The 13,395-nt window shown below is 41.9% G+C and overlaps 1 protein-coding gene across 1 annotated transcript in view; it reads left to right on the forward strand.

The window, feature by feature from the left end:
• Positions 1–13,395, forward strand: part of ABLIM1 (actin binding LIM protein 1) — a gene marked incomplete at its 3' end in the record, with an annotated part of 83,836 nt that overhangs the window by 32,759 nt on the left and 37,682 nt on the right. The window contains exons 5-7 of the mRNA XM_080621717.1: positions 3,539–3,626; positions 7,399–7,457; positions 9,841–9,903. Of these exons, the coding sequence (XP_080477843.1) occupies positions 3,539–3,626; positions 7,399–7,457; positions 9,841–9,903 (210 nt within the window). The remainder of the gene's footprint in view (positions 1–3,538; positions 3,627–7,398; positions 7,458–9,840; positions 9,904–13,395) is intronic.

Here is a 13,395-nt window from a genome sequence, read left to right on the forward strand (position 1 = left end):
TTTGATTAGGTTTGTCCATCAAATGGGCCTATTATACCTGTTCATAAAAATTAAATACATACATAAGGAAGGGGGAGCTTTTAGTCTTCAATGTACTCTTTCAACTATATAGCAGGTTTTGTGGTATTTAGTGTTAGAAAAATAAAGCTTTTTACCCATTTAATAGCTGGTTGTCAGGTGACGGCTGAGATATCTTTGAATGGAGAATAAGTGCAGCTGTGCAAACGTAATGCAACAACTATGCACTTAATTGTGTCCTTTGGCCAGCAGAAAATGTCTGTTGGTAATTAGTTCTTCCTCTAGCAGACCCACTGGCATGTGAGGTCTCCTAGCGGGATTCTTGTTATTGTTCTCTCTGGCTCTTGTTCACTGTTGTTCTGGAAGGAAGGACAGAACTGAAGGCATGAGTAATAGGAAATCTTGGGCTCTTCATGTTCACTAAAGAGGAAAACATTTATTTAATCAGCCTAAAGCTCTACAAGCACTCAGAGAATTAAAGTTAGTCGTGTGGGAAGTGAGGACAGAGGGGATGGACTCAGACAACACAGTCCTTGCCTTTTGAAGTACTATTACCATGGGGTTAAAGCTGTGTCTGTGCTCAGTGCAGGTACTTTTTATGCTGGGTTTCTGGGGCATGTTGTATCAGCTTGCATGCAGCTGTATTTGTAGCCCTGGGGTTGAAATCATTCTTACAATACCCACCATAGCCTTCCTTGACACCTAGGGGTGACAGTTCAGTTTTGGCTTCAGGAGGTCCCTGGGGGCACCTTAGTGAAGTGAAGGCAAATGAGCATTGTGCACATTGTGAAAAGGCTGCAGCATCAGTGCTGTGAGAGGGGCTTGTACAGGAGCTCAGTACATTGAGTTTAACTGGTGCTTCAAATACCTCCTGGCCTTTGAGTTTATCTTTTAAACTGCAAGAGGTCTCTAAGCCTGAGGCATGCAGTAATGCAGTGACTTGTGTTCTACAGCCTTTCTCATTCTGGACAACTGCATGGGGTTATCACCCCACATCAGAGGGAGCCTTCAAAGCCCTCTGCGAATAGTGCACAAGGGGCTTTTAAAGTAGCATTGCAAACTGGTTTGATCAGCTAAGGAGGATTTGCATAGCCAAACTGAAGCCATTTAATTGAATAGTATGCTGTAGGAAGGCTGAATATTGATAGCTGCTGAGCCTGGAAAGATGACCTAAGAAAAATTGTATGTCTCATTATAAACTATTATTATAGGTCTTGGTATTGTGATAATGCATAATACATACTTTTAATTATGTTACTTGGGCAACGTCCTCTGCAATGTCCTCCAGCTCCCCAGTGCATCCCACCATCCATAAATGTTGGCTATTGAGCCTCCAACTGTCATTCCCAAGCCTTAGAGGAGAGGTGATGATACGGTTTTATTCTCAGGATTGGTCATGAGAATACATTTCTGCCCTGACTGCGGTCATTCTTCTGTGCCACAGGGGCATACAGCTCACTCGGGTTTCCCACGGTGGCTCACCAAAGCAATCTGGTCTAATGCAGCAAGGGATGCAGTGAGGGATGAGGGTAGATTGTGAGGGGACAGGAGGGACAGCCATGAGAGGTGAGGTGAGGTCAGGGGTGGCCATGAGGGGTAGGGGCAGCAGCTATATAGTATGGGCCACTATGAGGGGGCAGATGAGCGGTGGCTGTGACTAGAGACCATGAGTGTCAGCCATGAGGGGCGATCAGTTTGCCCTTAGTGACATGGTTTAGTGGTCAACCATGAATCAGTGAGATTGCAGAACCATGAAAAGCTCTCAATTTTAACACCCATGTATTTACATTTATAATGACACTTATAATACACCTTTGGCCACTGTTCCATCATTCTGCAACTCTAAGGCTCTGGAAGTGTTTCCTAAATGATTGTATACTACTGCTTCTTTTATCTAATTTTTTCTGTCTACTATGGTCAAATGGGATTTAATCTGAGAACCTATTTTAGATTTGTCAGCGTGGGTAGAAGGTAAATAGGAAAGTCAGAAGAGATTGTTTATGGTTATAAATTGATAACTGATCTTCTTTGCTTCTCCTGCCGACACACATGCCAGTTGATTTAACAGAGAATTTATAGGCAGTGACAGTAACACATAGGTTTACTATTTCATTTGACAAGAAATTGCTGTCAATTCATTCAAGTCCATTTAATAATTTGTATGCAAAGTAAGAGGAATAATGTTCAATATTGGTTTGGGTTTAGCACTTTTAGCTGAACCAACCCAGGGTATTGTGATGAATTCTCTATTTGTTTCTCGTATAGAAACGTATACTTGCTTATAGCGAGTAACAGATGAGTGCTTGAATCCAGGTGCCCTTTTCTAAAGGATCCTCAAGAAAAGCTTTGAGATGAGGAGAAAAATAGGTGGAATGTTCATCTGACAACTGAAAGACTCATTAATGTTAGCATTGGATGGGATACAGGCCCTTTTAGGACAAAGTATGGATCAAGCTAGTAGAAGTGACTGACTAAAGTTATTGTGAATTAACTGCAAAACAAGGAACAGAAAACTCAGAAGTGTGGGGAAGGACTGCCAGGGTAGCTACAGAAAACCCAAAGGATTGGTCCCTTTTGCCTGTGGCAATGAAATACAGCTTTTAATGAAAACATAGCTGTGATATGGCTTTCTTGTTCCTAAACAAAAAACAAACACAAAAACCTCCAAAAAAACCAAACCGAATCCACCACACCTCAAAGGCCAGGCTGGAAGAACAGAAGCTGAAACTGTACAGGTGTGAATGGGTGATTTTCTCTGTCCACATACCATGAGCCTCTCACAATATAGAAATCTCTGCTGGAACCTAACTATCCTTCCTAAAACTGCATACTTATGGACAAAGGTTTCAGTCCTTAGTGTCTGGGAACTTGGTGAGCATCTCACAGGACACAAACCCATCTCAGATGGGATATCTCAGGTTAGTTAATTGTAGTACAATAGGCCTCATACTCTCCAGTTCTGACTGTGTAGCTACTTAACTACCCGACTGAATACCTTTTGGAAGCTATGAATTTTGTTTCAGGAACATCAATGTGCTTACTGAAAATCTGAGCTCTGTTAAGCAGTGGCACAGTTCTGCTGCAGAGATGTTCTTTAGTTGGGTGAGGCAGGCAGAGCCCAGAAAATATTCCTGTTTTATTATTTCCAATCTATTTTTCAATTACTGTCTTCCTGTTTGGAGCAGGTCCTTTCTGGCAGTGACTCAGCCTTCTTTGGAATAGTTCGTATCTCATTAACTGGGAGCGGTTCGCAGCACATCAGGTTTGCCACCATCTTTAAATCAAATCTGTCCGATGTCACTTGTGACAAGCAGCTTGGTGGGCTCCACTCTGCTGAAGAACTTCATGCTTAGTTTCAGGATATATGTATCAGTACGGCATATCTTATCATCGCTATTGTCACATCATGAGGGCCATGTTGTATCAGAACAGGTGAACTAGAAGAAAAATGACAGTGGTCTGTCTCAAATAATGAGTGTAATGCATTTGTCCCTCATTTCCCTCTTTTACTTTTATTTAGGCAGGTGACAAGCATTATCATCCAAGCTGTGCACGATGCAGCAGGTGCAACCAGATGTTCACAGAAGGAGAAGAAATGTATCTGCAAGGTAAGGATGTCTCCATTCCAAAACAGTAAAAGCAGACTTGATAACTTTTCTGTCACAGACCTTAGGAATTCATGAACCATCCCCGTGTAATATGGGCAAGGAGGTCTATAGCTTTAATAGTGTTCTCATATGCTTTCACTTGAAACCCCATTGCGCTAGTAGGTGGCCATAACATGGTTTTGCAGTGACGCTACACCCTAGCTGAGGCAGGCTGTGTTTTCAAAAGCTGTGTAACAAAAAAGAGATATATTAGGCTGCCTCTGAGTTTGGCATTTCATGGTAGCTTAGCACACAGACTGGTATGAGAGATACCAAAGTGAGAGGGTTTCCCCCAAATTCTGCTGCTCACTTTCTGAGCTCTTTTGGACCTCACTCCTCAGTGTGCTGTTTGCACAGTCTATCAGAGAGTGGGAGTTCATGTTGGCTGGGCAGGCTGAGGTGTACATTTCTGCAGATCCAAAGATGACAGAAGGCATTGCTTCTGCTTAAACTAGGCTGGATTTTATGGAATCATAGAATAGTCCGGGTTGGGAGGGACCTTCAAAGGTCAGCCATGAGCTATGCAATGAGCTATGAACTAGATCAGGTTGCCCAGAACCACATGCAGCCTGGCCTTGAGTGTCCCCAGGGTTGGTGCATCCACCACCTCTCTGGGCAACCTGTGCCAGTAGCTTACCACCCTCATGGTAAAAAGCTTTTTCCTCACATCCAGCTTGTATCTTCCTCTTTTACTTTGTCTTGGCCAAGGTCAAAGAGGAGAGATGCCTGGCTCTTTGACCTGCCACAGTTCTCTTGGCTGTATCTTCCTTCCTGTGGATGTGAATTAATGTTCTTCACACTCACTCTGTCTCTGAGGAGGAGCAGCCCAAGTTGCATTGCTTTATTGTTCACAAGCTGTTTTCTGACTAAGTCATGTTATTGCTGAGTGTGCTCCAGACTGTCCTGCCAAAGCTTTCCTTGCTGAATTCAGCATGCTTGTGAGTGTAAGGGACCTAAAAGCTTTTCCTGTGCAAAGCTCTCAGCTGATACAAATATCCTGACTCCCTCCAAATAGTTTACCCTAGGGTGCAGAATAACAGCATTCCAAGCATTGCTGTGAAATCAAAATACAACACTAAAGCTAGAACCAAAATCACATTATTGATAAAATACAGGAAAATAAGCAGCTTCCATCTCACTACTAATTGTCCTCTCCACGGCACATGAAAGCACTGTGTTTGCATTGCTTTGTGTAATCAAGGAGCCTGGCAGGTTTGTGGTAGCTACTTTTATTAGAAATGTATGGGAAACCAGCAAAAGGAGAACATGGAAAAACAAACTATTTGGGGGCTTTTTATGTTAAGGATAGTTTGAATAATGCTTGTAGGAGCACTCCGGCTTTGCCTTGCTCCAGCCCAGGACAATGATAAAGAAGCACCATCGGAAACCTTCTCTTTCCCATTGACTTCTCAGTAATCTATTACTATATGGACTGCCCCAGAAGGCTGTTGCTGAGCTAGGATGTTGCTCAGCATTTAGAAGGATACTTCACTTGATTCTCATGCAGGCTTTCAGCCTTATTTAATGTGTTAAAGTTACTGATTTTGAGGGAGCTGCATGTGGAAACAATGGTACATGCAAAGTAAAAAGCTGAATAAATGAATGTGTTGATTGGTGTCTGCCAAGGGAGCAAACAATACATATGCTGAGAATGGGAATAGCCACAATTTGCTGAACTATATCTGGTAGGAAAAGGAGGGGCGATGCAGCTTGAGAATGTGCACTGTTCCAAGCATTTAGAAATACAGTGTCATGTTTGGATGAATAAAATCTACATGTTGTAGATGGCTCAGAGTTCAAGATCACGACAAATTTAACTTCTTAAGCCTGCTTTATCTGATTTGGGTTTTTAAATTTCACATATTTCACATTTCTTAGCCTTTTGTGAAAGAAAACTCACAACCATTAGCCAAGTCTCACCATGAAAATGGCATCCAGGCTGTCTTTCATTTCTTGTCCACTTCCAATAGCTGCATCATTCTCCTGGGGTGTCCCTAAAATTGTGCCAGTTTGTGCTAAATACTGCCCCAAAAATGCAGTGACAACTTCTTCTTTGATGGTGGGGATAGTTTAATACAAAAAACAACCTGAGGTCCAGAGCAGAGATCATTTTTCTCAGGGTCACACTGGAAGCTCACAGCTGAATTTGAGAGTTGAACCTAAACCTTCTCAGTTCATCAGCCCTTGTAACATGAACTCCCTTCCTCCTGAGCGCCTGGATCTGTCTGACCTCCTAAGCAAATGCACAGGGCATGCTTCTTGCCTGTTCTCGCAGGCTCTGTGGGGTCCTGGCTCTGGGGCTGGTGTTTGTTTACAGAGAAGGCTGTTGGTACACTTCTCCCTGTTGTCTGAGCGTCTGCCCCTGCCAAACGCACAGCTTCTCCTTCCTCTGCTTGGACTCAAAGCCAAACATCTCAGACCCTTGATCCAGAGTCACAGCGCTCTCCTCAGTCTCCTGGTGATGATTATACTGTGTGCTGCTGGGAAGTGAAATCATTCCTGCTGGTCTTTACTCCTGTACCGAGCCATGTAAGGGCTCCTTAGAACAGAATTTCCAGGGGCTTTGACCCATTCCTCTCCTGGGCTTGGAGGGTGGGGTTTCCTCTGGCTGCACTTGAGCTAATAGTCACCAGCAGGAGACCTGGACTTCGCTCTTGTTTGGTTTCTTCACGGACAGAGTGAAGAGGTGATTTTCTCCTCTGCAGACAGACAAGGCTATGTCTTGGCTTTGTGGTGTCTGGAATGAGGTTTGAATTTCACTGCAGAAAGTGAGCTGCTCTGTTTCAGCCTGGCTAATACCTGCCAGCAGCTTCCCAGCAGTGACCACAGTTCATACACTGCTCCACAGCATAAAATGGGATGGAAGTGCTCCTTGCCCCTGACACTGTTCAGACCTTGAGGACAGGCAGATATTTCCAATTTTATAGCATAAAGGAGAATCCCATGTTTTGGGACACAAACAGCGGAGACCTTGCCTTTTATAGTAGGATGTGTTGCTGGAATATGCCATGTGGAAATGCCAGAGCAACACATGCCACTGACATTGGGGTACAATGATGTGTGTGCCCATGGCGAGTATGGTACACTGTGATGTATGGAGATGCTCTTTCACACAGTGGTGCTTCACCACTGGCCTCTCTAGCGTAGTGCAGTGTGTGAGATACAGCCCTGACTCTCCTGCACTGTGAATCTTCTGATTTTGCCTTTCCTGTTTCATTTTGCATAATTGCAAGGAAGAGGTGATCTGAGTAATAATTTACAGTAACTGAATATGACGCCTGTTGCTCAAGGAAGTCATAGGACTTTCCCACTATTAATGGACCTATAATCAGAACTTCCTCTCTACGTATGGTGCAGTATGTAAGGGGAGAACAAATCAGGTAGCCATGGCCCAGTTCTTTTGCTCGTACCCTCCATCCTGCACAGAAGAGCCCTGTGTCTTTCAGTTCCTCTCGCTGGTGCTTGCTGCTTGAGGCTGTTTGAGTTTTCATTAAGAATGTGTGCACAGTGCTTTGACAGCCTCAGGAAGAGGCTGCTGTAGATGGGCTGAGGATTTGAAGATATTTTGTTTGAGTTGTATTTCTCATGAGCTAGAATTGAATTTGAATGACTGCATAGTTCACACAGATTTACCAGCTGATGCAGTGAAGGGATTCTCTTCCATAACTGACTCGTCATGGCTGTATGTTGTCTGCTCTGTCCTGAATAAAGATGGGTGTTTTGCCTCCCTCAGGTTCCACTGTCTGGCATCCCGACTGTAAGCAATCCACCAAGACCGAAGAGAAGCTGCGGGTAAGCTGAATTCATAGCAAAGACACACTGCACACTCAATAGCTGAATGTTGCTTTTAAAAGAGGGACTTTTTCTGTGGGTTTTATTTGTTTCACATAGCTGTTACTGCTGGAGGCACTTCAGAGGTGTTGCTCTGATTTTTAGCCTCAGAAACTCCACATCCATGTCTCAGCACACTGCCTTAAAGATAGTGACGTTTAGTGACACACAGAGAGGGCAAAATGTCTAAGACATTCCATTTTCTATCTCACTCTGAGAAACACAAGGAGTAAATGTGAACAGGGCAAGTAGTACGATATGTTTAGTGTTTTTGCACATGCGTATAATTGCTCTATAGTTCATCCCCTGTTCTGCATGGTTATTTACAGCATTTAGACAGTATGGACTCTTGCTTTTTCATGCAAGTAAACCTCACCCTAAAGTGATCCTAATTTGAATGCCAAGAAGATCTGCAGTTACCCATGGAGTCACCTTAGCATATCCAGACGAACTTTATCGAATCCTTGATAGCAATGATGCTGCACTGATAAATGCTGGAGCCTGGCTTTTTACATGCACCAGGCAATTCTAAGCCCATACTCACTAAATCAGTTTACTCTGTCTGATGCCTCGATTGGTACTTTGAACTTTGCTAATTTTTCTGTAGAGTAGAGATTGTATATGAATAAAATGTCTTTCAGACAAGGAAACTAAGAGGTACTGTCATGTACCTTAGGATATCCTGTCGGTTGTGTTCTATGTGTGATTCATTGACAGGAAGCCACATCCTGCAGCATTTACTCAGGTGCACTGGGCTGTAAAACATCCCCCACAGAGAATTCACTATGATCATGGCAACATGCAGATAAATTCTTGTTGAGCAAAGTTCTTGTTAGAGGGGGCTGTCCTGATAATGCACAGGTATAATTCGACCTAGATGGGCATGTGATCTAACATGGCCAAATGTTGCTGTAGGTACCATCCAGCATTTGCACACAGTTCTGTCCTGACTTTCCATAAGTAAATGGAAAATTATGCCGGACTAAATATTCTTCCTTCTTTAGCAATTTGAATGTAAGACAGTGTTTTGGCCCTACTCAAGTATCAGAATGCTAGTGCTCCGTGGTGAATGGTTGGGGTACAATACCTCCCTTTCACTGAGACCCAAGAGTCTTACCAAAGCAATCCTGACTACATTGTGGCCCTTCTGAACTTTCTCCAGCTGATCTTGTAAGTCAGTTGGCTTGTTCCCATTCCCCATGGAAATGGCCAAAGTCCTGTTCAAACATTTTCCTTTTTTCCATCACACATCCAAGCATGTCAGTCTTCTTCCCCCTCAGCTAATCTGAATTGAAGTGAATGATGTAAATGAATTCATCCACCTGCAAGACTCTGCCTAAGTGAGTTCTTGCATAAGAATGAAGTGAAGCAAAGAATGCGTACTAAGGGAACATATGAGACATGTTATTGCACAGCTACCCAAGGTCACCTTGTTCCTGGGTGAGAGCTTCTATGCAGAGGTTTATTATGCCTTTTAAAGACATTGACAAATGCACTATAATGAAACTAGCTGAAGAGATGGAGAATTCTTTAGCTTCAACTGCACATCCCAGTCTCTATCTACCCTGGTGCAAAGCCAGACACCTTATTTTAAAATCAATTTAAGTCATTTTGATGACTGATACATTTCATACTGCCATTCAAATGAAGGCAGTAGCAAAGAGGTAGGTACAGAAACAAATGAAGCTGGGGGAACTATGTGCTATGTGAACATGTCACCTCTAAATTATGAATTGTACTTCGACTTTCAGTTTCTTATGACATACATTTAGACCTGATGTGAGAATTGGAATCTGGTTTGTAAGTTTATAAATACATGATATAGCCACTTTCAGGGTCAGGCCTAGGTTTTCTGGTGGTTCTTCAAAGAGCCAGGGACGTGGCCTGTTTGCTCTGCTGCGTTTCCTTTCCCTGTAGAGCAAAACAGAACAAAAAGCTCTTTTATCATTGAAGTAACTTCGGAAGTTTTCAGCAAGTTCTGTTTTCCCTCAGTAACTGAGTTGTGATACAAACTGATCAGCATTCTACGTGGTCAAGATCTGAAACAATGGTTGCTTCAGATCTTGCCCCCACTGGATATTTGGGGAAGATTACAAAGCCAAAACAAGCAGAAAATACGGCAAACATATGTGTGTTACAAACATATCTATTGCTTAGGAGTTGTTTTATAGCTGTCTGGCTGCTATGATTCTGCAGCAATCAGTAACATTAGATATTACAACACACAGGTTATTATCTAGCAAGTAGATATTAGTAACTTGATTGAGAAAAAGAGCTTAACCACTGAACTGGGGAAACTGCTTTCCTTTTCACTCATTTTTTTCCCTTTTGTGTTTCATGACAGCATTCCTCATCTGAGTTCTTTTATCCAAAGAGTCTGGTTCTGCGCAGGCCACGCTCTGCAGAGGTTGGCTGTTGTGTTTTCATAGTATTGATAACAGTCTTCTTTACTGGGAAGATTCTTCATTGCTGTCATTCGCTGTGCTTGCTCCTACTTCTGCCACACAGCTTTCTGCTATCACTTGCCACCATGGGCACTGACGCTGTGTTTTGCATCATGTGGTGCAGTGTTGTGTGTTGATTCTCACACTTTTTATTTTGTTTAATGAAATACTTTGATTTCTAATTTTTTTTAGACTCAAATGAGCTCTTGGGGGCTGTAGTGTTGTTCTTGTAGTGTTACAGAAAGTTCTTCTAAAACAAATAACTACAGTGCAAATATGAAGTAAATGAAAACGGTGAAAAGCATTTGACTTTAAAGTGATGGTTGAAAAGAAATAGTTTTTCATGAACAATGGTTCATGCTTTTTAGAAAAGAAGAAAATGCATGAGTTAAATCAGTTTCTTTTTTATATGTATTGAGCAGCTACACATGAATAGTTAAGGAAATACTTACAAAATTAGAGGCTTGGATATGCTCTGTGTGCTGCCCAAGAGCATTTGCCTATCTCTCACGTGGGGTGCACCCACCTCTGAGCTGGGAGGTCCTCCTTGTCCCTGGACTACTGTTCCACTTTCAGACATCCTTGAGTTTGCTTTTCACCTACAAACAACACCCACTTTCATTTCTTCTCATTTATTGTGTCTGCTGTGGGGGATATGTGGCGGGAGTGCATGCATGCACACCTGAGGTAGCTTTCACCTGATAAAGTAAGAATGTGCTGGTATGGTCTTAGTAGAGGCTAGCAGTAAGCAGACAGGCTGACAGAGTCCATGCCACTGGATTTCCATTGTGTCTGCTTATGCTGCCTTCACGTATCTAACTGCAAAATAGACAGAGTCATATCATCAGCCAGGGCAGGATGTTTGTGTTAGGTGCAGTCTGCAGGATAATGTTGTATGGTTGAATCCAATGCTGTGATTTAGTGGGAGTTAATGCAAGCCCTATATCCTTTGTTCTGCACTCTACTTTATTCACTTAAGCTAGGATGTTGAAATGCATTAACTCTTCTTGAACAGTGGTCTCTTTGTTAGCTACAGAACTATGTATAAAATACAGCTGTAAAGACGTGTTATGAGGGCTACTAAGGACAGCAATGTCTCTGCAGTCCTAGGCTATATGGAATCAAGTGTTGGAATCTGGTAAGAGCAAACTGCGGGACAATTTCACCCATCTCTTGGGCCAGTGCTGTGCTTCTTGCATTCAGCTTAGCATGTAAGAGTCTGAGTTTCCAGTGGTGAAATCCAGGAGCCTTAGGATTAAAAAAATGCAAGTTCTAGCCAATGTAATAGAAAAAATATGCAAGGCAAAAGAGGAGCAGCGCATGCCAAAGTAAAGGTATGCTCTCTTTCTTGTTTTGTAGACTGTGTAGGATACAAATAGCTTAGGGTCAGATGAGTATCCTCCTGTGTAAATTTGGCCAGTATTAAATTCTGGTTAGATTTACATGCTGATTATATAAAGTGTAATTCAAGGCAGCTTTTGGCTTCAAGTGTTCTCCTGCAGAGTAGACAAAAAGGTACTATCGCTATTGCTACAAAGGTGGGCCAAAGGCTTGAATCTATGTGAAAACTGAAGGTTGAAAATTACTGAGTGAAAGCCTGTGAAATCTCTGAGAAGTTTGCTGTTGACTTCAGTATGTTCTGGACTTCCCACTTTATTTACTTCTGCTTTCCACTTAACTTACTCTTGATGAAGGCTTTGCATGAGTAGTCTTGTAAAAGTTTGTTAGCAATGTGCCTTCAATGGTTGTGTGTTGAAAATCCATTCTCCTCTCTGGCCTCTGTGTCTAGAAAGGAAAGAAAAATTGGTTGTAACCTATTAATATGTATGTCTGTGGGGGTTTGAACTAAACCTGTTCACTAGTTTTGCCTTGATGCATATATAGTGTAATTTTTTTAGGCAGAGAAATAATGAATTCATTCATTTGAAGGAAGCACCTGTAAGGAGAAGGGTACAGTTAAATTAACAGATGAACCCAATTAATGCTGTACACTGAGGTGCTATATTTGTTATATACATGACCACTGAACATTATTGAAATCCATAGGAAGCTTGTGTTCAATGAATTGTGGTTCCAAGTCCTGAATAACTGTAAAATCTTGCAGTGGATGAAGCAGGTGGTCAGAGTAGCGAGTGATGTACTGAGAAAGCCAAATACCCTGCTATTGGAAAGTTGTGTCTGCCTAGTAGAATTACATCCTAATCTTCTATATAAACAGTTATAAACATGCTTCACTTAAAGTAGCTTCTGAGATATAGAGAATTTGCTTAAGCTATAGGTGTTAAATGTTATCAAGTGAAAACTTACTCATTCTTCTGCAGCTATTACCACCGCCTTGCATAATGAATTCTATCAAAAAACTAAGGCAGGTACTGTAAATTATGCTGACGATGCCTTTGTTAAACAATAGTGCATCCGTTTGGCCAGATGTTCTAGGGATCAGTATTGATCTGATTGCCTGCACTTCTAAGTTCTTACAAAGCATGATTCTGAACATCTGGACTTGAGAACGCCAGAGCAATCACATCGTAGCAGCACCCGAGTGATGTGACTGGCTCTCACGTGACTTCTTGCAAGAAGTTATTTGTATAGATGATGTGCCATGCATGATAACATGACAGACTGAGGTAGAGGAGGATGAGCATCTTCAGCTTTGCAATCTAATATTAAAAGAACACGTTAATACATCTGGGCCATATGCATGGGTGATACGATAACTGAGCATTGAAATTCGCAGTGAAGCTAATAGGATGAACATGAAGATGTTACCTCTGCCAGTCTGCAAATGAAGTTGGTAAAGAACTTCTGCATTCAAGACAAATGCATGGAATGAAGAACAAAAACAAAAATAAGAGCTCTAGAATAAAGTGGGAAATAGTGAGAAATCTTGCAGATCCTTTAGATGCTTTGTGATCTAGTTCTTTGGCTCTTTAATGACATGCATGAATTTATATTGACTGATTTTCTATTCATCTTTTTCATACACTTCATAGACTCCCTTCATCTGGTACAGGCATCCCATATTTATGTATTTACTACTGTTAAATCCATTCAGGTGGAAGAGGAAAGAAAAAAACTACGACTCTTCCACTGTCAGAAAATGTGGAAAAATGCCATCTACCACAAGAAAAGAAGAAAAGATAAGCTCTTCATAGAAATTAGCTATAACTTTCCCTGCGCAAAGGGGGCGTTATGAAAAGCTCTAATTGAATCCTCCAAGAACAAGACCAGTCACGTAAAGAGTGTTGCAGATCTGTTTGTAGAAGTAAGGCAGCATAACTTGTTTTGTTGCTGGGAGTGTAGAACAAGTGTCACAGAACTGTTGTGGTGGAAGGAAATACCTCTAAATTAACACATATTAAAGGGTGTTTCCTCTCATTTCTTTACCTTTTTTCTTCCAATAATGTGTGCAAGAAATGCTCATATGGCATCTCCACTGAAGGTTAAGGGTTATA

The sequence above is a fragment of the Psittacula echo genome (genome assembly GCF_963264785.1).
Source record: "Psittacula echo genome assembly, chromosome: 6".
Taxonomy (NCBI): Eukaryota; Metazoa; Chordata; class Aves; order Psittaciformes; family Psittacidae; genus Psittacula; species Psittacula echo.